This window comes from Aquarana catesbeiana, linkage group LG01, assembly GCF_042186555.1.
Source record: "Aquarana catesbeiana isolate 2022-GZ linkage group LG01, ASM4218655v1, whole genome shotgun sequence".
Classification (NCBI taxonomy): Eukaryota; Metazoa; Chordata; class Amphibia; order Anura; family Ranidae; genus Aquarana; species Aquarana catesbeiana.
The window spans coordinates 398,889,358-398,913,710 of NC_133324.1; the positions used below are offsets into that span (position 1 = coordinate 398,889,358).

The 24,353-nt window shown below is 42.5% G+C and overlaps 1 protein-coding gene and 1 long non-coding RNA gene across 5 annotated transcripts in view; one reads left to right on the forward strand and one right to left on the reverse strand.

The window, feature by feature from the left end:
• DOCK8 (dedicator of cytokinesis 8) overlaps positions 1–6,398 on the forward strand; it is a 229,135-nt gene extending 222,737 nt beyond the window's left edge. For both annotated transcript variants that reach the window (XM_073634844.1, XM_073634849.1), the window contains one exon: positions 2,289–6,398. In XM_073634844.1, the coding sequence (XP_073490945.1) occupies positions 2,289–2,352 (64 nt within the window). In that variant the 3' untranslated portion in view covers positions 2,353–6,398. The remainder of the gene's footprint in view (positions 1–2,288) is intronic.
• The window catches only part of LOC141147662 (uncharacterized), a 54,556-nt gene that overhangs the window by 23,613 nt on the left and 6,590 nt on the right, over positions 1–24,353 (reverse strand). Inside the window, exon 3 of one of the 3 annotated variants that reach the window (XR_012245093.1) lies at positions 4,336–4,628. The exons of 1 other annotated variant lie outside the window; for it this stretch is intronic. This is a non-coding gene — a long non-coding RNA (uncharacterized lncRNA). Of the gene's footprint in view, positions 1–4,335; positions 4,629–22,025; positions 22,335–24,353 lie in introns of those variants that run through there. One more of the 3 variants, XR_012245089.1, reaches the window with a different exon arrangement.

Sequence of the window (24,353 nt, forward strand, 5' to 3'; positions counted from 1 at the left end):
AGCACCAGTTTTAGGAAATCTCCCCCTGGGTGTCCTACATGTCTGGATGTTGATGAGTTATGGAATACTATTAGTTTAGTTTTTAACATTTTAGAATGGGGTGCAGAATTTAAAGGGTGCCTAAGTTGAAAATTGCCAACTTTATAAGATGGTATGCACTTAGCACCTGGATCATATTCGGATTTCATTTCTTATCTCTGGACTGAACATATTTGACATTTCTTGCTGATGGAGTGTTTACTTCTTGATAAAAATAGGGAGTGTAAATCACTCCCTGCCGCCTTGATCAGGCTTCGTGTGTGTCCTGTAACACTTGTCCATTACCAATGTCATTGCCAGTGTGCCACAGTCTGTTTATTCAGTGGGAAACTTGTCCATGCTTTGAGTCGGTTTGTGAGTGACAAATGGCTTAGTGACAAAGAAGCTTTTATTTCTGTAGATTGTAAACAGAATAAGGATTCTCAGAGTAGTGGGCTGGAGTCTTCCTTCACTTCACAGATGGCTGGAGCTAGGTGAAAGCATTCCAGGCATGCAGGGAATTGCAGGCAAGCTTGATCTGTGTTTTGTTCTTGTCATGGAGAGGGATGTCTAATTAACGGAGAATGTATTTGTTGACCACAACATTTTCATTCCAATCTGATATCACCCCCCTCTAATATACGAGCACTGATATGGAAAGCAGGTTGATTGTCTAGTCTTGGCTTTTTATAATTAATTGGAGTTCTAATGTTTAAACAAAATTATACTATCATTAAAGTTCAGCTTCAGGAATATTTTCCAAAAATCCCCCTATGCAATTCTGTATCATTGGAATAGAACAGGGATCTCCAAACTACGGCCCTCCAGCTCTTGTAGAACTAGGCATTGTAAAACCATGACATTCACAGACATGACTAGGCATGATGGGAATTGAAGTTCCTGAATAACTGGAGGACCATAGTTTGGAGACCCCTGGAATAAAACATACCAGAGCTCCACCTGTGGTGCATGTCCTCCCTTTACAGGTGCAGTTATTGGGGGTTTCTCCACAAAAAAACACTGGCCCCTTACTCCTTTCCCTGCAAATGGCAGGACAGGCTGAACATTACAGTAAATGCACCAACACCTAGCGGCTGCTCTGGGCCATTCAGAGTGCGCATTTGCGCAGTACACTCTCCCTGGTTTTTGTGTAGCTGCATTTGTAATAGGTGGACATGCCCCATTTGCAACAGGGGTATACACTATTCCAAGGATATAGAATTGTATAGGGGGATTTTTGGAAATTCTTCCTCAAGGTCAAGGCCAGATTTAGCCTTTCTGATCCGGGGAAGGTTGCATCAATACACCTTAATTTTATACTTGTGGATACATGCATTGCGGTGAATGGTAACAGCGGGGTGGCCTAAAGAGGATGATTAAACAGAACCTTTGCCTATTCCCTGAGGCATTCTTAAGTCGGCCATAGACAGATCGAAATTCCACCGGGTAAGCAGGAACCAGGGGAATTTTGATCCGTCTGGGCAGGCTAATTGTACTGAAGTTGATCCATCGATCAACTTCAGTACAACCAGCCTGTCAGGTTTTTTTCATCCCATTACTGCCAACGGCTATAGCCGCCAGCAATGATTATTGTATTCTGCCAGTGGGGAAGACTCCCCATGCTCTGCGGCAGAACACAATAGCACTGCGGGAGCAATTTTCTTTCCTTCTACCTTCATTTAATGAAGGTACAACATTTAGCAACTCACATGGATGATGTTTAAAACTGGCACATCTAAGTATGCAGGCATCCAGGTAAAGTTGTCCACAGAGACTGTGCCTCTTTTAATCATCAACCAAAATGTTGTACCTTCATTAAATGTAACCATATTGCTACACTTAGAGGCGCCTCTCTTCTCTTTGTGGAGGCTGCCATTTATGGATGGACATTTTATGGTTGCACAACCTATCACATTGCTACAATCTTTTTATATGGACTATAAACTGAAGGACTTATGAATAAATGGTTGTGGAACAAATCATTTGAGATTCCATTATTTCTTATGGGGAAACTCGCTTTGATATAAGAGTGCTTTGGATTACAAGCATGCTTCTGGAACGAATTATGCTCACAATCCAAGGTTTTACTGTGTATATATATATACACACACATACAGTATATATTCCAGCACATTCAAGGTGGAAGGCATTTGGAATCTTTATTTTTTGGTTATGTTTTTTGTTTGCAACAAATTATGTGCACATTGTTATTTTTCTTGTCATGCTGTATGGCCCAAATAATTCTTCACTGTGACTTTTTTGTCTTTCAGGGGACTTTTCACCAGGTCCAGCTTCAGAAAATATGATACACAGATCTCTCAATCCAATTGTTGAGCCTAAAGAACCACATAAGCTAAATGAAAAAAGACCTCATGCATTCAACGATCATACATTAAAGTCAATAATATTTTATCTCCAGTAAGGACTACAAAATAATTATAATAGTTACGTAACTAAAGCTGAACTCCAGGTATACAGCTAATGCCCCGTACACATGGTCGGACTTTGTTCGGATATTCCGACAACAAAATCCATGGATTTTTTCCAAGGGATGTTGGCTCAAACTTGTCTTGCATATACACGGTCACACAAAGTTGTCGGAAAATCCGATCGTTCTGAACGCGGTGACGTAAAACACGTACGTCGGGACTATAAACGGGGCAGTGGCCAATAGCTTTCATCTCTTTATTTATTCTGAGCATGTGTGGCACTTTGTCCGTCGGATTTGTGTACACACATCAGAATTTCTGACAACGGATTTTGTTTGATCTGTAGCTGTTCAAGCCCAATTCAATGCTGATGTCAAGAAAGTTTAAGGTACAGTATCTCACAAAAGTGAGTACACCCCTCACATTTTTGTAAATATTTTATTCTATCTTTTCATGTGACAACACTGAATAAATGACACTTGTATAACAGTGTAAATTTGTTGCCCCCTCAAAATAACTCAACACACAGCCATTAGTGTAGAGTGTTGTCACATGAAAAGATATAATAAAATATTTACAAAAATGTGAGGGGTGTACTCACTTTTGTGAGATACTGTACATTTAATAGCGGCAAATTAAAAATAGATTTGATCATTTTTTAATGAATGCAAGACTATATTGAATTTATTGAGTTTTTATTATCTGCCTGGATTTTAACTTAGGTTTTCATTATTACTGTATTTCTTTCTTACAAGACTTTACAATATATATGTTAAAGAAGATCTGCCCGCTACCTGTGTAGTAACATAGAAATACCCCCAGTTCACCTTCTCTTTTGTAAGCAAAGGTTGACTAAAGCCTGTCTCTTAATATACAATGGTACCAAGAAGGCATAATTGTATTTACAAGGTAGTGCTGCAATACAAAATTCACCAGTAGGTGGTGCTGAAAGCGACATAAACTATCAGCTATGAGTCCCAGCAAAACCAATGAGCTGCTGTTAGTCATTGCATCAGCCCACCTTTAGAAACAGAACTTAGGGGTTGATTTACTAAAGGCAAAAACACTGTGCACCTTGGAAAGTGCAGTTGCTCCAGAGTTTAGTAAATGAGCAGAAGCTCTGCTGACTTTCATCAACCAATCATGTGCAAGCAAAAATGCTGTTTTTTTAAAATTTTCCTTGCATGTGATTGGGTATTCTTTGCAAAGTGAAGCTTTACCTCATTTACTAAGCTCTGGAGCAACTGCACTTCCAGAGTGCAATTGCACTTTTCAAGGTGCACAACCTTTTGGCCTTTAGTAAATCAACCCCTTAGTGTCTTGGGTACAACTTGATTCCTAGGGATGCCGTCAGATGAGATTTCATACAGTTTTAGTAAATAAAAGGTTCAATAAAGCACAACAGTACTGCCAATGGCGACTGTGCACTTTTTTATGTCTGCAAGGTAGACATAGAGGTGTAAATATAACTGTTAAAGTATAGAAGACTAGAAATACTGCACAGAAAGGCATTTATTCTGTAGGAGGAACTAGAGAATGTTATTTTACTATTTATATAATTTTCCTGTCTCACATAGATGTATAGATTCATAAAAGGAAATGGTACCATGTTTTTCTATGTGTTATTTTTACAGATGTTAACTTTATAAAAGTGTTTTTCCTTGTTTGTATATTTGAGAAAAGTTGTACAATATTTTTGTAGTTAAATTAACCACAAACATTCCACAGAGGCTATTTTTAAAATTCAACTTTTTATAGTCTTTTTTTTTTTTTTATTAATAACTGTATTTTAAGTGATTTTACTATGCCAGTATTTGCTTTGTTTTGAAAAAAAGTGTGATTTCTTTATGTTGAAAGTAATAAAGGAAGCTGTTGCTTGCTTATGTCTTTAATTGGTTTATAATTGTAAACATTTGCTGGGTTTACCTTGTATACAGTTTTTATATTTGGTTCTCTTGCATGAAGATCGGGGTTTATTTAATACAGTACACTTCATAATTATAGAATATAACAACTGAGGATAGGTTTGCCCATATACAGTGACAAGAAAAATTGTATGCAGTCTCATGAAGGTACATATCAAGTTCTATAAATCTGTATCTCCTCCTTGGTCCCGGAACTGTAACACAGATGGGTCAACCCTTTCCTCATTTACCCTTCATCTTCAACCTTCTTTATGAACTTCAGAGATGTTTTAATCAAAGTATAAAAAAAAAATGTTAAAAAGAGAGTAAAAAATCATTATTAAAAACAGTAGGATGTATTTGATAGCAATGCATAAAGAGCAATACAGTGCATGTTACTAATGGTAACCATCCAAAAATTTAGATTTAGCAGTAAATATAAATGTCAAGATTAAAGCATGACTTTAGCCAAAAGTACAAAAAAAATAAAAGATAATATAAAAAAAGCTTTTGCAGCAATAGTCACATTCAATCCAGGACTGTTCCCTGTTGTACTGCAATTTCACCTCTAGATGTCCTAAGTGTTCTAGTATGAATGGTGACCCATGTCATTCAACTCACCTTCCCCTAAATAATAACTAAGGCATAGTGGATAGGGATTAGAACACCTCTCAGTTTTTGATATTGCTATCTCTGTTTCTGTTAAGGAGATTCCCCATCTGTATTTGTCCCGTTTACAGATTTCATCAAAAGTAAAAGTAAATGAAAATCTCAAATTTGGGATGTCCCCAGAACAGGAATAGAGGGGAAATCTTCCAATGTAGACACTAGTTCTGGTGACCCTGGTGACAACCAGGGATTCCCTCACTTTGGAAGGATTTCCTCTCATTTCCTGTTGTGGCTATGGAAGTGAAAGGAAACCTCCCCAATGGGATACAGATCCCATTCAAAATGAAAAAAGAATTCTACTTTATAGTGGCCATACGCTATACAATCTGACTATACAAACTCATTTGGATCTACCAACAACTATGTAGGGGAAGGGCTTTCCTGATGTAATACAAAGTGAACGGATTGCTTAGGTGTCTCCTATTACAAAGTTTTGTTACATCTAAAAGAGATTGTACAATCAGATTGTACAGTGTATTGCCAGCCCTAGCCCAATATCATGGACCAACCCCTTGAGGCAGCAATATCACACTGGTCACCAGACTGGTCCCCTGAAGATGTTAGTTGGCAACCAAACGTGTTGGTAGGCGGCCTAATTGTGATGTCATCACGAATGCTGTTCCCAATGTGGTTTGTGCTTGTCTCTATTGTATGACATTGTGTAATACCGCCATACAATTAACTTTATTATTTACACTGAGGTATTCAAAATGTGGCTTACTTTTGCTTTCTTTCATGGTGGTAATATCCAGTCATTGATATGAGAAAGTGTGGGCTACTTTTTGGCAGGAACTTTTGGTTATTTCATATTATTTAATATTACGTAGTTACATAGTAGGTGAGGTTGAAAAAAGACACAAGTCCACCAAGTCCAACCTATGTGTGTGATTATATGTCAGTATTACCTTGTATATCCCTGTATGTTGTGGTCGTTCAGGTGCTTATCTAATAGTTTCTTGAAACTATCAATGCTCCCCGCTGAGACCACCACCTGTGGAAGGGAATTCCACATCCTTGCCGCTCTTACAAAAAAGATCCCTCTACGTAGTTTAAGGTTAAACCTCTTTTCTTCTAATTGTAGTGAGTGGCCATGAGTTTTGTTAAACTCCCTTCTGCAAAAAAGTTTTATTTCTATTGTGGGGTCACCAGTCCGGTATTTGTAAATTGAAATCATATCCCCTCTCAAGTGTCTCTTCTCCAGAGAGAATAAGTTCAGTGCTCACAATCTTTCCACATAACTAATATCCTCCAGACCCTTTATTAGCTTTGTTGCCCTTCTTTGTACTCGCTCCATTTCCAGTACATCCTTCCTGAAGACTGGTGCCCAGAACTGGACAGCATACTCCAGGTGCGGCCGGACCAGAGTCTTGTAGAGTGGGAGAATTATTGTTTTATCTCTGGAGTTAATCCCCTTTTTAATGCATGCCAATATTCTGTTTGCTTTGTTAGCAGCAGCTTGGCATTGCATGCCATTGCTGAGCCTTTCATCTACTAGGACCCCCAGGTCCTTTTCCATCCTAGATTCCCCCAGAGGTTCTCCCCCCAGTGTATAGATTGCATTCATATTTTTGCCACCCAAATGCATTATTTTACATTTTTCTACATTGAACCTCATTTGCCATGTAGTTGCCCACCCCATTAATTTGTTCAGATCTTTTTGCAAGGTTTCCACATCCTGCTGAGAAGTTATTGCCCTGCTTATTATCTAATATTATATTCTTATGGGGCAGCACAGTGGCTAAGTGGTCAGCGCTTCCACTTAGCAGCACTAGGGGTTGTCAGTTCGAATCCCAACAACACAACACTACCTGTCTGGAGTTTGCATGTTCTCCATGTGCCTGTGCGGGTTTCCTCTTTGTACTCCGGTTTCCTTCCATACTCCAAAGACTTGCTTGCAGGTTAATTGGCTCCTGTTTAAATTGGCCCCAATATACTGTATGTATGAATGTGAGATAGGGACCTTAGATTGTACTGTAAGCTCCTTGAGGACAGGGACTGATGTAAATGTACAATATATATGTAAATTGTCAGCACTATACTTATAAGTACCTGTAATAAATGAATATACTATCAATTTATTTATTTTATTTGACACTGATGCACTTTATTTATGGTCAGTTTGTGATATGAAAAAAAAATATATTATGCAAATGATTTGATATTTATTTTTTTGTACTTCACTATGAGTACTTTTAAGGGACGGCACACCTTATTTTGTATTTATGATTATGTACAGTACCTAGTATTCCGATATTAGAGTGTTTCTGTTTCTTAATACACTTCTTTATTATACACGGAGCACAAGACTTTTGATTGGTTTACATATTGATATGACAGCGTAAAGCTTCTACTAGAAGATTATTTTACTGTTTTGCACAGTTATTGGTAAGTTGAATGCTGTGGTTGCCTCCTGTATCATCTGTGGACTTAGCACAGGTTTCCTTTAATGCAAAACTTCAATTCTTTTTTAAATAAAAAAAAGTCCTCTCTTGGCCAACTAAATAGTGTGAGGATTTTAGGAAACCTCATTGCAGATACTCATCTGCTTTTGCAGTGTAAAAATTGCCCTGTAATTGCACATGCTGGGTAAGAAAGTCTGCCTATTTTTAAACACAGCCCCCTTGGCATTCGTCTGTATGGGTCTTTCATATATAGAACATACCTGCATATTACCTCTTGCTTTCTACAAACTTCTGAAACAGTGGGAACTAATTAAAAGATCAGGGAAACAACACAGAAGTCTTATCATCAAACAGCATTTTTACTATATTTGCAATGCAGTAAAAATCAGAACACTGCCAGTTTTAGATGATTACTGCAGAAGGCAAACATGGCGGAGGAAGCAATTTTACACTGTGTATATATATCAGTCCTTTTCACATGGGCTGTCAGGAGGTCATGTGACTGTGTATACTGAGACTAGCTGCTTCAGCAGGGCTTCCAATGTCTGGGTCTTAGCCTCACACGGTCACATGCTCTCCTAATAGCCCATGTGATCAGAGCTGTACAGGCAGCTTTGTGAAAGCGGACCTTCAGTCAATTTCTCAACTTCCCATCTTTGTTGTTTTTTACTATCCAAAGTTAACATTTTTTTCTGCCAGTGAATACCTTATACAGCCCACTTCCTGTTTCTTGTCTGGTCATTAGTCTAGCTTAATGACATCATGCACAGCTCTCTCTCACACTCTCACTCTCGTGAGAGTTTGCTAGGAAGGGACGGGGGGAGTTGAGTCATAATAGGGCCAATGAGAGCTGCAGAGCTGGAGGTAGGTGCCTCTGTGTGTCTGTGTAAATCCAGGAAATGAACAGGCAGCAGCTTCAGTTAAAATGGCTGCAGCCAGACTTATTTGAGGGTGATTTATGCAGCATATTTGGCAAATACAGAATCACAGTATATATAAAATAATATGCAAAGTGGTTGGAGGGAAGCTTCAGAATGGCAAAGATGTTTTTATTACAAATTATGTGAGCAGACTGCAGTTCCTCTTTAAGTTGATACATATTCTTGCTACCCAAGCCATTTTATTAGGTACTTTTATTTCAATCTTCACCAATGATTATATAAAACTGGCAAAGTATACTATTTTCTATGCCTTACAACCATAGTAAAAGTACATTGTTCATGTGTAAGCAGGCGCTGTTAGCTAGTCTGGCACTAGGTGGCTCTGTCCTGGAATAGTGTGACCACCAGTCTAGGCTGACACCTTTCATACTGAACATCAATGTAAAGGGACATTTTTCTTCTCATGTTCATTGTAAATTAATTCAATTTTTTTATTATTTTTTTTACCAACCTCTTTTGTAAGATGAAAACTGTTTCAAAGACAACTACCAATGAAAAGGGCATTTCTCAACTAACCACTGACATGAAGGCCCACTACAATTTTTACTGTTTGCATTTCTTTTTTGACCATTATTTTTTTGACATGAAGGCCCACTACAATTTTTACTGTTTGCATTTCTCTTTTGACCATTATTTTTATTTCATTTCATAATTATTACTGAAAGTAATGTTTTTGTAGAGAGGTGGGGAGCGTTAAAAAATTATCTTCTCTGATTAGATACCATAACTTTTAGGAGAGGTCCCCTGAGACCAGTAGATTATTTCAAGGGTTCCTCCATGGTAAAAGTGATCTGCTCTGAGTGTCAAATTCCTTTATTATTATATCTGCTATTTACTGATCACACTATCATAGCATTAGCTGTAGATAGTTAAAGATATCATAACGTAGTAGGGACAAGTAGACTATTTTAAGGGTTCCTCCATGGTAAGAAGGTTGAGAAAGGCTGCTATAGAGTTGTAGATACCATAACTTTTAGGAGAGGTCCCCTGAGACCAGTAGATTATTTCAAGGGTTCCTCCATGGTAAAAGTGATCTGCTCTGAGTGTCAAATTCCTTTATTATTATATCTACTATTTACTGGTCACACTATTATAAAATTAGCTGTAGCTAGTTGTAGATATCATAACTTAGTAGGGACCAGTAGATTATTACAAGGGTTCCTCCATAGTAAACAGGATAACTTTTAGTAGGGACCAATAAATAATTTCAAGGGTTCCTCCATGGTAAAAAGGTTGAGAAAGGCTGCTATAGAGTTGTAGATATCATAACTTTTAGTACAGACCAGTAGATTATTTCAAGAGCTCTTCCATGGTAAAAAATGTTTAGAAAGGCTGCTATGGTGTTGTAGATATCATAACTTTTAGCAGAGACCAGTAGATTATTTCATGGGTTCATCCATGGCAAAAAGGTTGAAAACCGCTGTTATAGAGTGTCACTTGAGTTACAGCTCTGAGTCTGGAGTTGCTGACATCACATCCAAGATGGTGGTGCCCAGCAGCAGTTTCAGGGCTTTTGGATGTCTACACAAGGTAGGATTTTACAGGTAAACAACATGAATAAAAAATTAATAAATACACATATAATCTTATGGGAATATTTTGTTGCTCAAATAAGTTGTCTGATGACAGTCTCTTTAAGCACACATGATATTTTGTAGCCCTTTGGATATGTCGTGGGTAGCAATTGATGCAATCTATATTTCCAAGTTGACCACCACTGCAACAGGACCTAAAATCTGACTGGCAAAACATGCCCAATAAACTGAAACTAAACATCTGAGTGTGTTCTCATTTTCTTATCAGTGCTGATGATGACCCAACTTTGCAGTTTCTTCTCTTTTGTCATTCCAGGACTTCCCTTCTGGACTTTAGTTGGCTTACACGTATTACTGTGACATGTTGGTCTCAACAGTGTAAATACTGACAATGTACACAGACTCTCAGAATAGTGACCTCTGTCTGCTCTGTACAATAGCAGATTGTTCTCCCCCCCTCCCCCTGTCAGGGTTCACTTTGACATGAATGGTAAAACGGGCTCCTGAGTTAAAATATTTTAATCCATCTGCAGGAAAGGTCAGATGTATCCTTGAGATCTGTAGTCACCCATTATTAAAATGGATTTTATTACAAAGGAACTAAGCAAATAGTTATTGCCATAAGAGGTAGGAAAGGTTTGCATTATATGGATAGAAATGTTTTAGCCTTACATGTTTTAAAGCACATGTTAAAGTGGGCCTCCAGCCAAAGCAAAAAATTGGGAGGAAATTTTTTCAACGGGGACATCTGTCAAAGTTGTATTTACCTTAATTTTGAGTGAGATTTCCTGTGTATGTTTACTACATGTCCTGCAATGATTGGTAATGCGAAAAACCCATTGAAAATGGATGAGTTACCAAATGCATGGTAAGAGATGTCATGCTGTAGGGCTGCCTAGGCACAGAGTTGATAAGAGACAGTCAAAAAACCTGTCATATAACAATGTTGTTGTCAGGAAGACATAAAAGGAGACTAAAGTAGTTTTTAACTGAGAGTTTTCCCTCCTATAGCGGATCAGTTATCAGCCCTGAGCTAAGGCAATAGGTGCTGGCTCCAAGTGGTTAACTACCCGTTCCATACTTATAACTATCCAACCAAAAATTATAAGCTGCTCTCCATCATAAAAGCCTGATGTGAGGATTTATTTTGTATTATCCGGTATAGAGGCTGTTCTTCTGTATTATGTATCAGAGTGAAATGCGTTAAAGGTCAGAGGAGCAGGTGAAACAGTGTTTGTACCAGATAATGCAAATACTGTACATCTTAACATCAGGCTTTTATGATGAAGAATGGCTTCTCTTTTTTTGTTGGATAGTTAGATGTGGGCCCCACAGCCTGACACTGAGTGAGTGGAAAAATACAAATGACTATAAGAACACACTTATCCCCAAAAGTTAAGAATGTGCTATTATAATACTCATGACCATGAAAGAGCCCGCGAGTTCCAAGTAAGCTGGACTGGCTTGGGAAGGTGACAGAGATCATGGAAGCAGAGGAATGGGTGGTCACATACAAGGGAACTCGTGAGTGATTCGACTCAATCTGGGCCTCATGGCAGAGTCATGCCTCTAGACAGGCCCCAGTCTACTCTAGTCTAGGCGAACCGGACCCTGAATAAGGTTCAGAACTAGATACAGAATTAGCATTGGTGTTCCTAGTATTGATATATCCCATCAGCCAATGAACCAGGCGTGCTTGCCGATTTATAAAGCCATTACAGATACTTGAGTATATTTTTCTTTTGTATATTTTTTCATGTCTTATATGTTCCTACTTTACTATATGTGAGCCTAAGATGCTGTATCTGCTTTGATTTATTGTGCGAGCCCTCTCTCCTTTCTCCAAAATGTGAGGGGGAAGGTCCACTCAGATCGAAAATCTAGGACAGGGATGGGCTTATACTAGATATAGTTATAGCCATGATGTAATGACTTGGCACTACTAATATCAGTATTTGTCCTTGAGGTGCATTTTGCCTTCTCTTTCCCTTTACCCTTTAGTCTGTCCACTGTTTTGTATGGCTTAAAATTTAAAATAAAATAAAGATTATATAAAAAATAAAAAAAAATACTCATGACCATGACTGCACCAATGAACTTCTCCACTGCAACCATACATTTCTCCACTGACCCCCACTACACCGACACGCTTCTTCACTGACCTCCACTGCAACCATACATTTCTCCACTGACCCCCAGTACACCGACACGCTTCTTCACTGACCTCCACTGGAACCATACATTTCTCCACTGAACCCCACTACACCGACACACTTCTTCATTGACCTCCACTGCAACCATACATTTCTCCACTGACCCCCACTACACCGACACACTTCTTCATTGACCTCCACTGCAACCATATATTTCTCCACCGGCCCCCACAACACCGACACACTTCTTCACTGACCTCCACTGCAACCATACATTTCTCCACTGACCCCCACTACACCGACACACTTCTTCACTGACCTCCACTGCAACCATACATTTCTCTACTGACCCCCACTACACCGACACACTTCTTCACTGACCTCCACTGCAACCATACATTTCTCCATTGACCCCCCACTACACCGACACACTTCTTCATTGACCTCCACTGCAACCATACATTTCTCCATTGACCCCCACTACACCGACACACTTCTTCACTGACCTCCACTGCAACCATACATTTCTCCACCGGCCCCCACAACACCGACACACTTCACTGACCTCCACTGCAACCATACATTTCTCCACTGACCCCCACTACACCGACACACTTCTTCACTGACCTCCACTGCAACCATACATTTCTCCACTGACCCCCACTACACCGACACACTTCTTCATTGACCTCCATTGCAACCATATATTTCTCCACTGACCCCCACTACACCGACACACTTCTTCACTGACCTCCACTGCAACCATACATTTCTCCACTGACCCCCACTACACCGACACACTTCTTCACTGACCTCCACTGCAACCATACATTTCTCCACTGACCCCCACTACACCGACACACTTCTTCACTGACCTCCACTGCAACCATACATTTCTCCACTGACCCCCACTACACCGACACACTTCTTCACTGACCTCCATTACAACCGTACATTGCTCCACTGACCCCCACTACACCGACACGCTTCTTCACTGACCTGCACTGCAACCATACATTTCTCCACTGACCCCCACTACACCGACACGCTTCTTCACTGACCTCCACTGCAACCATACATTTCTCCACTGACCCCCGCTACACCGACACACTTCTTCACTGACCTCCACTGCAACCATACATTTCTCTACTGACCCCCACTACACCGACACACTTCTTCATTGACCTCCACTGCAACCATACATTTCTCCATTGACCCCCACTACACCGACACACTTCTTCATTGACCTCCACTGCAACCATACATTTCTCCATTGACCCCCACTACACCGACACACTTCTTCAATGACCTCCACTGCAACCATACATTTCTCCACCGGCCCCCACAACACCGACACACTTCACTGACCCCCACTGCAACCATACATTTCTCCACTGACCCCCACTACACCGACACACTTCTTCACTGACCTCCACTGCAACCATACATTTCTCCACTGACCCCCACTACACCGACACACTTCTTCATTGATCTCCACTGCAACCATATATTTCTCCACTGACCCCCACTACACCGACACACTTCTTCACTGACCTCCACTGCAACCATACATTTCTCCACTGACCCCCACTACACCGACACACTTCTTCACTGACCTCCACTGCAACCATACATTTCTCCACTGACCCCCACTACACCGACACACTTCTTCACTGACCTCCACTGCAACCATACATTTCTCCACTGACCCCCACTACACCGACACACTTCTTCACTGACCTCCACTACAACCGTACATTTCTCCACTGACCCCCACTACACCGACACGCTTCTTCACTGACCTGCACTGCAACCATACATTTCTCCACTGACTCCCACTACACCGACACGCTTCTTCACTGACCTCCACTGCAACCATACATTTCTCCACTGACCCCCGCTACACCGACACGCTTCTTCACTGACCTCCACTGCAACCATACATTTCTCCACTGACCCCCAGTACACCGACACACTTCTTCACTGACCTCCACTGCAACCATACATTTCTCTACTGACCCCCACTACACCGACAAACTTCTTCATTGACCTCCACTGCAACCATACATTTCTCCATTGACTCCCACTACACCGACACACTTCTTCACTGACCTCCACTGCAACCATACATTTCTCCACCGGCCCCCACAACACCGACACACTTCTTCACTGACCTCCACTGCAACCATACATTTCTCCACTGACCCCCACTACACCAACACGCTTCTTCACTGACCTCCACTGCAACCATACATTTCTCCACTGACCCCCACTACACCGACACCGAGTACAATGAGTGCTGGCTAATGACTAAAACTAATGCAGAACCTCACATTTAAGGACAAGCAAGCTGCAGTATGTTTTTTTTAGGTTTAGATATACTTTAAGGTCCTTGTTTAAATGATATACAGTGGGGAGGGAAGGTATTTAGACCCCCTTAAATTTTTCACTCTTTGTTATATTGCAGCCATTTGCTAAAATCATTTCAGTTCATTTTTTTTCCTCATTAATGTACACACAGCACCCCATATTGACAGAAAAACACAGAATTGTTGACATTTTTGCAGATTTATTAAAAAAGAAAAACTGAAATATCACATGGTCCTAAGTATTCAGACCCTTTGCTGTGACACTCATATATTTAACTCAGGTGCTGTCCATTTCTTCTGATCATCCTTGAGATGGTTCTACACCTTCATTTGAGTCCAGCTGTGTTTGATTATACTGATTTGACTTGATTAGGAAAGCCACACACCTGTCTATATAAGACCTTACAGCTCACAGTGCATGTCGGAGCAAATGAGAATCATGAGGTCAAAGGAACTGCGTGAAGAGTTCAGAGACAGAATTGTGGCAAGGCACAGATCTGGCCAAGGTTACAAAAACATTTCTGCTGCACTTAAGGTTCCTAAGAGCACAGTGACCTCCATAATCCTTAAATGGAAGATGTTTGGGATGCCCAGAACCCTTCCTAGAGCTGGCCGTCCGGCCAAACTGAGCTATCAGGGGAGAAGAGCCTTGGTGAGAGATGTAAAGAAAACCCAAAGATCACTGTGGCTGAGCTCCAGAGATGCAGTCGGGAGATGGGAGAAAGTTGTAGAAAGTCAACCATCACTGCAGCCCTCCACCAGTCGGGGCTTTATGGCAGAGTGGCCCGACAGAAGCTCCTCAGTGCAAGACACATGAATGCCAGCATGGAGTTTGCTAAAAAAACACCTGAAGGACTCCAAGATGGTATAAGAATAAGATTCTTTGGTCTGATCAGACCAAGATAGAACTTTTTGGCCTTAATTCTAAGCGGTATGTGTGGAGAAAACCAGGCACTGCTCATCACCTGTCCAATACAGTCCCAACAGTGAAGCATGGTGGTGGCAGTATCATGCTGTGGGGGTGTTTTTCAGCTGCAGGGACAGGACAACTGGTTGCAATCGAGGGAAAGATGAATGTGGCTAAGTACAGGGATATCCTGGAGGAATACCTTCTCCAGCGTGCTCAGGACCTCAGACTGGGCCGAAGGTTTACCTTCCAACAAGACAATGACCCTAAGCACACAGCTAAAATAACGAAGGAGTGGCTTCACAACAACTCCATGACTGTTCTTGAATGGCCCAGCCAGAGCCCTGACTTAAACCCAATTGAGCATCTCTGGAGAGACCTAAATATGGCTGTCCACCAATGTTTACCATCCAACCTGACAGAACTGGGGAGGATCTGCAAGGAGGAATGGCAGAGGATCCCCAAATCCAGGTGTGAAAAACTTGTTGCATCTTTCCCAAAAAGACTCATGGCTGTATTAGATCAAAAGGGTGCTTCTACTAAATACTGAGCAAAGGGTCTGAATACTTAGGACCATGTGATATTTCAGTTTTTCTTTTTAATAAATCAGCAAAAATGTCAACTGTGTTTTTCTGTCAATATGGGGTGCTGTGTGTACATTAATGAGGGAAAAAAATGAATGTAAATGATTTTAGCAAATGGCTGCAATATAACAAAGAGTGAAAAAATTAAGGGGGTCTGAATACTTTCCGTCCCCACTGTATATATTATTATATATATACATATTTTATTATTTTTACAGAAAAGAAACAGACACACAATTTATTTATAACTTTATTTCAGATATAAATAATTTATATCTTTATCTTATAGGTTTTGTAGCAGAAATGTAATATGTAAATGTAATAAAAACCACCTTGTAATGACAAGTGTCAGAAAACATCTACTTTACCATCAGACTGCACTACAGGAATCATTCACTGTAAATAAAACAAAAAACATTTACTAGGAAGATTCACCTCCAGTGAATGGCTGGTGAATGTCACCTTCACTGTTTGTTAAAGCTAAACTCTGGGATAAGTAAATATTGTTTAAATACAAGAGGTATGTACTGTATGTCCTTGAATCTTGGTGCACTTTGTGTATTTCTTCCAGATTTGTGCAGTAGTCCATTGGGATACTGTTCCTCTGTGCAGGAGCTTCCTGTAATAAAGACCAGTCACTGCTGCTCTCTCCTTGTGCAGGGTAACTGGTCTTGTATCCGCCCCTCCTGTAGTTCTTTTGTAGGCGGCTTATAGTGGGTGGACCTGCTGGGTCCCTCCGACAGCTCTGCTCTCTGTACATCCTTTGTACAGCACAGTGATGATGTCACCACTACTTTAAGTTGATATCTGGGTTTTAAAGACTTTAAGTAGGTGCACAAAAAGTTGATTTATATCTTTTGGGGCTATTAAAGAATATAATCAAATGAAAGGTTTTGCACCTGGAATTCAGCTTTAAATATACCTGTATGTTTGCTTGTTTACATCACACATATATAGGTAGGACCATGCTTTTTAGAAAGATTATTTTTCTGTCCCAGACATTGAAGGACAGTAAGGGCCCATTTACACTTAATTCAAAATGTGGCATTGGACACGCTTTTTTAACCACTTCAATAGCAGGCACGTTCGCCTCTTCTTGCCCAGGACAATTTTCAGCTTTCAGTGCTGTCGCACTTTGAATGACAATTGCGCGGTCATGCAACCCTGCACCCAAACTCAATTTTTATAATTTTCTTCCCACAAATAGAGCTTTCTTTTGGTGGTATTTGATCACCTCTGGGGTTTTTATTTTCTGCTAAACAAACTTAAGAAATGTTTGAAAAAAAAAAGTTTTTCTTTCGGTTATAAAATTTTGTTTTCTCCTTCGCTGACGGGAACTGATGAGTTGGTACTGAAATGTAGAATTGATGGGCACTGATAGACGGCAATGATGGGCACTGACAGGCGGCTGTGATGGGCACTGGCAGACAGCACTGATTGGCATTGACAGGTGGCACTGATGGGCAGCACTGATGAGGTACTGACAGGTGTTACTGTTGGGCACTGATTGGCACTGTGATGGGCACTGATTGGCACTGACATCCGTTTCTGATGGGGCACTGACTGGCAGCGGATTGGCACTTATTGGTAGCTGTGGTGTCATTGATCAAAGCTGATCACGTGGTAAGGAGCCTTCGTCAGAGGCACCATACCACGATCGGAGATGCAGTGTGTCAGATAACACGTAGTCCAGCAGGATAACACGCATGTTATCCTGCTGGACGTCATATGACCCCCAGTCAGAATAACAGAACCACCGCCCGGCCGTCATTCTGCTATAGGCTGGGTGGGAAGTGGTTAAAGCACTCTGAGCACTCTGAATGCCAATCAAAGCACCTGCCACTAAATAAAATGGTAAGCTTACAGACCTGTTCACATGTTGTGTTTGCTTTGCTTTAAAAATGATACCCGATGTCACTTTCTTGGTGCTTCAAAGTGTCTTTAAACCCTCCATAGGAGTCTATGACAAAGCTAGCTTAAAGCACCTGAAGCTTTTGGGGGGCTTTTATTCAGCGTTAGATTTGTTTTGGAGGTATTGCAGGTAAGAGATTAGGGCCGAAACAACTAATCGATTAATCGACAACTAATCGATTAAGAAAAATAGTAATCGATTAATTTCATAATCGATTAATCGGCCAGTAACCTAATGGGTTAAAAAAGCTAAAATTAGCCCTATATAGTACAAAAAGAGCAAAAAAGCTCTACTGTAAATATTACTTTCAATGTTGCACAGTAAAAAACGAAGGGCTAATTTTTTTTTAACTCCATTATGTTACTAAATGTCTTTTTGTTTTTTGGTGCTTTTTGCAGAAATGCACTACAGTTCATTTAACGTTCACATCTATGCTTTTTTCAGCTGCTGTGTATTTGGAAAGGGTGCTTTTTTGGTTCAATATACTTAAATGGAGAAGCTGCAGAAAAGCATGTAATATTAAAGTTCTGTTTGAAAATCTGCAAAACAGTCTAGAATTTTTTTTTTCTTTAAATAAAAAAAATTGATCTGAGTCTGATGATATTTACCAGATTCAACCTCTAATAGTATATAGAGTATATGTCTTCTGTCTGTTATTCTCAGAGAGGATTAAAGATTTTACTCCCTAACCATATAGTTGGTAACCATATAGTTGGTTATTTATATTTACCCCTGCGTATAAAGATATTTAGGAATAAATTGCCTTTTTTTTAAACTTTACATATTAACTAAATTATACACCACACTTTTTTTAAAGGTTATTAACCGATTAATCGAAACAATAATCGGCCAACTAATCGATTATGAAAATAATCGTTAGTTGCAGCCCTATAAGAGATATCCAGGATGCACTGGGAAACCAACAAGCGAATCAGAAAGACGTCATCAGCAGTCATTTCCAGTTCATGTGTATATATTGGGGAAGTGTCTGGTGCAGACATCACATCTGGTGCGCAGCATGGAGCAGCAGATAGGTAAGCGGGATCCGGACTGGAGCTGAGCAACTTGTAGATGGCACACGTAGTGTGCAACATAGGAATCCTATATTGGAAGGTGAACAAGACTGGAGAGTGAGGACTAAATGCCGGAGGATCAGTAGAACTTGGGAATTGGAGCAGGAGAAACTATCAGATGTCACATGTCGTGCGCAGCGTGAGAGCAATAAAGCAGGAGGTAGGCAGGGTAGAAGAGAGAGGAAGTTTAGAAAATCAGAGGATCAGCACAGCTGAGGGTTGCTACTGAGAGGAAAATCAGCAGAGCTGGGGGTTACTACTGAGAGGGAGATCAGCAGAGCTTGGGGTTACTGCTGAGATGGAGATCAGCATTGCTGGGGGTTACTACTGAGAGGGAGATCAGCAGAGCTCGGGGTTACTACTGAGATGGAGATCAGCATAGCTGGGGGTTACTACTGAGATGGAGATCAGCATAGCTGGGGGTTACTACTGAGAGGGAGATCAGCACAGCTGGGGGTTACTACTGAGAGGGAGATCAGCAGAGCTGGGGGTTACTACTGAGAGGGAGATCAGGAGAGCTGGGGGTTACTTCTGAGAGGGAGATCAGGAGAGCTGGGGGTTACTACTGAGAGGGAGATCAGCAGAGCTGGGGATTACTTCTGAGAGGAACGATCAGCACAGCTGGGGGTGACTACTGAGAGGGAGATCAGCAGAGCTGGGGGTGACTACTGAGAGGGAGATCAGCAGAGCTGGGGGTTACTACTGAGAGGGAGATCAGCAGAGCTGGGGATTACTTCTGAGAGGAACAATCAGCACAGCTGGGAGTGACTACTGAGAGGGAGATCAGCAGAGCTGGGGGTTACTACTGAGATGGAGATCAGCATAGCTGGGGGTTACTACTGAGATGGAGATCAGCACAGCTGGGGGTTACTACTGAGATGGAGATCAGCACAGCTGGGGGGTTACTACTGAGAGGGAGATCAGCACAGCTGGGGGGTTACTACTGAGAGGGAGATCAGCAGAGCTGGGGGTTACTACTGAGAGGGAGATCAGCAGAGCTGGGGGTTACTACTGAGAGGGAGATCAGCAGAGCTGGGGGTTACTACTGAGAGGGAGATCAGGAGAGCTGGGGGTTACTACTGAGAGGGAGATCAGCAGAGCTGGGGGTTACTTCTGAGAGGGAGATCAGGAGAGCTGGGGGTTACTACTGAGAGGGAGATCAGCAGAGCTGGGGGTTACTACTGAGAGGGAGATCAGCAGAGCTGGGGATTACTTCTGAGAGGAACGATCAGCACAGCTGGGGGTGACTACTGAGAGGGAGATCAGCAGAGCTGGGGGTTACTACTGAGAGGGAGATCAGCAGAGCTGGGGGTTACTACTGAGAGGGAGATCAGCAGAGCTGGGGATTACTTCTGAGAGGAACGATCAGCACAGCTGGGAGTGACTACTGAGAGGGAGATCAGCAGAGCTGGGGGTTACTACTGAGATGGAGATCAGCATAGCTTGGGGTTACTACTGAGATGGAGATCAGCACAGCTGGGGGTTACTACTGAGATGGAGATCAGCACAGCTGGGGGGGTTACTACTGAGAGGGAGATCAGCACAGCTGGGGGGTTACTACTGAGAGGGAGATCAGCAGAGCTGGGGGTTACTACTGAGAGGGAGATCAGCAGAGCTGGGGGTTACTACTGAGAGGGAGATCAGCAGAGCTGGGGGTTACTACTGAGAGGGAGATCAGGAGAGCTGGGGGTTACTACTGAGAGGGAGATCAGCAGAGCTGGGGGTTACTACTGAGAGGGAGATCAGCAGAGCTGGGGATTACTTCTGAGAGGAACGATCAGCACAGCTGGGGGTGACTACTGAGAGGGAGATCAGCAGAGCTGGGGGTTACTACTGAGAGGGAGATCAGCAGAGCTGGTGGTTACTACTGAGAGGGAGATCAGCAGAGCTGGGGATTACTTCTGAGAGGAACGATCAGCACAGCTGGGAGTGACTACTGAGAGGGAGATCAGCAGAGCTGGGGGTTACTACTGAGATGGAGATCAGCATAGCTGGGGGTTACTACTGAGATGGAGATCAGCACAGCTGGGGTTTACTACTGAGATGGAGATCAGCACAGCTGGGGGGTTACTACTGAGAGGGAGATCAGCAGAGCTGGGGGGTTACTACTGAGAGGGAGATCAGCAGAGCTGGGGGTTACTACTGAGAGGGAGATCAGCAGAGCTGGGGGTTACTACTGAGAGGGAGATCAGCAGAGCTGGGGGTTACTACTGAGAGGGAGATCAGGAGAGCTGGGGGTTACTACTGAGAGGGAGATCAGCAGAGCTGGGGGTTACTTCTGAGAGGGAGATCAGGAGAGCTGGGGGTTACTACTGAGAGGGAGATCAGCAGAGCTGGGGGTTACTACTGAGAGGGAGATCAGCAGAGCTGGGAATTACTTCTGAGAGGAACGATCAGCACAGCTGGGGGTGACTACTGAGAGGGAGATCAGCAGAGCTGGGGGTTACTATTGAGAGGGAGAGCAGGAGAGCTGGGGGTTACTACTGAAAAGGAAATCAACAGAGCTGGGGGTTGCTTCTGAGAGGAACGATCAGCAGAGCTGGGAATTACTTCTGAGCAGGAGATCAGCAAAGCTGGGGGTACTACTGAGTGGGGCATCAGCAGAGCTGGGAGTACTATGGAGCAGAGGATCTGCTGAACGGGTGTACTAATAAGCTGGGGATCTGTTGAACAAGGGTACTAATAAGCTGGGGATCTGCTGAATAGGAAAACTAATGCGATGGGGTTCTACTGGGCCTCTTTAAAACAAATAGAATATCAACACACACAGGGCATTTGCCAAGCTTCACTAAAAGAGAAGTATGAGTTTTTTAGGTTTTTTTTTTTTTATTTATACATACCTTGGTGGATTGAGCATCAGACCGATGCTGCAGCTGTCCCCCGCCACCTCTGCACTGAGAACCGAGCCACCAAACATCACCGATGGCTCAGCTCTCACAGATCCCTGAGAGGAAAGCTGCTGACTGTCAGTCAGCGTCTCTCCTCTCTGATCCTCCATGCTCATTAGAGCGATGAGCTGTGGAGGGGCGGGGAACGGCTCGCTGAGATGCTGAGACTGCCATCAATCAAGGCAGCTGGTGGATCTAGACTTGGAAGTGTCAGAAACCATGAATCAGACTGAGACAGAAGTACAGTTAAATCACACTTGTTTAATAATAATAAAAAAAAGTACACAGAGTAAACGTAGTCAAAACATAGCCAGAGTTCAGGAACCAAAACGGATAGTCAGACAAGCCAAAACATCGGGGAGCCAGAGAACAGCGTAGTAGAACAGCAAGCAGGGTCTGGAGCCAGAAGGAATGTCAGCCAAGCAAATCTTTAACAGGAACACAGGAGAGCATCTCTAGAGATGTGACCAAGGTGAAGGCAGAGATCATCTGGACTGGACGGCTTAAGTAGGCAGGACTGACGAGCAGGATATCATCAACATGTGAGTCACTGTGGAGAGATAGGAGCTGGCAATTAGCCGATAGCTGAGCGGCCAGCTCAGAGAAGGAAGGGCTGAGCCCAGCCCTGACAGGAAGTCAGGATGACGTGATGCCTCGACTGATGACAGTGACGTCAGCGGAGAGTGGACTTCAGACCGCTCTCTGTTGAAAACGGGTCACAGGAGTGCAAAACTGCTTGCACTCCTGTGACCCTTAGGAGAAGCCAAGCCTATAAAGCCAAGCTGGACTTCTCCTTTAAAGCATCACCGAAGCATCAAAACACATCAAAAAAGCATGCTAAAGAGGTAGGCGCTTTAGTCTGTGTAAAAGCGGTAGTAAACCGCGGCATGTAAAAAAAAAAAAAAATCCCCTGCAATGCAATGGCATAATGTGCTAGTATGCACTGCATACTAATAAATTATGAAATACTTACCTTAGAACGAAGCCCTCCAACAGTGCACTGTCACTGCTATCTGGGCTTCCATCCTGGTTTGCAGGCTCTGGCTGTATGAGTGGCTGGGCTGCTATGATGTCACTCCTGCGCATGCAGGCAGGAGCCCTCGGCTCCGGCACGGTATCCCGTCCCTTCAGAGTGCATGCGCCGGGGACATCACCAGCTACATCCAGTGTGAAAATCTCCTAAACACCGCAAGTTTATGCGTTATTCACTGTACCTACAGGTATTACTTATAGGTACAGTGGGGCAAAAAAGGATTTAGTCAGCCACCAATTGTGCAAGTTCTCCCACTTAAAAAGATGAGAGAGGCCTGTAATTGTCATCATAGGTATACCTCAACTATGAGAGACAAAATGTGGAAACATATCGAGACAATCACATTGTCTGATTTTTGAAAGAATTTATTTGCAAATTATGGTGGACAATAAGTATTTGGTCACCTACAAACAAGCAAGATTTCTGGCTCTCAAAGACCTGTATCTTCTTTTTAAAGAGGCTCCTCTGTCCTCTACTTATTACCTGTATTAATGGGACCTGTTTGAACTTGTTATCAGTATAAAAGACACCTGTCCACAACCTCAAACAGCCACACTCCAAACTCCACTATGGTGAAGACCAAAGAGCTGTCGAAGGACACCAGAAACAAAATTGTAGACCTGCACCAGGTTGGGAAGACTGAATCTGCAACAGGCAAGCAGCTTGGTGTGAAGAAATCAACTGTGGGAGCAATAATTAGAAAATGTAAGACATACAAGACCAAGGATAATCTCCCTCGATCTGGGGCTCCACACAAGATCTCACCCCGTGGGGTCAAAATGATCATTAGAACAGTGAGCAAAAATCCCAGAACCACACGGGGGGACCTAGTGAATGACCTGCAGAGAGCTGGGACCAACGTAACAAAGGCTACTATCAGTAACACACTACACTGCCAGGGACTCAGATCCTGCAGTGCCAGACGTGTCCTCCTGTTTAAGCTAGTACATGTCCGAGAGCATTTGGATGATCCAGAAGAGGATTGGGAGAATGTCATATGGTCAGATGAAACCAAAGTAGAACTGTTTGGTAGAAACACAACTCGTCGTGTTTGGAGGAGAGAGAATGCTGAGTTGCAACCAAAGAACATCATACCTACTGTGAAGCATGGGGGTGGCAACATCATGCTTTGGGGTTGTTTCTCTACAAAGGGAACAGGACGACTGATCCGTGTACATGAAAGAATGAATGGGGCCATGTATCGTGAGATTTTGAGTGCAAACCTCCTCCCATCAGCATGGGCATTGAAGATGAAACGTAGCTGGGTCTTTCAGCATGACAATGATCCCAAACAAACCGCCCGGGCAACGAAGGAGTGGCTTCGTAAGAAGCATTTCAAGGTCCTGGAGTGGCCTAGCCAGTCTCCAGATCTCAACCCCATAGAAAACCTTTGGAGGGAGTTTAAAGTCCGTGTTGCCCAGCGACAGCTCCAAAACATCATTGCTCTAGAGGAGATCTGCATGGAGGAATGGGCCAACATACCAGCAACAGTGTGTAACATCCTTGTGAAGACTTACAGAAAACGTTTGACCTCTG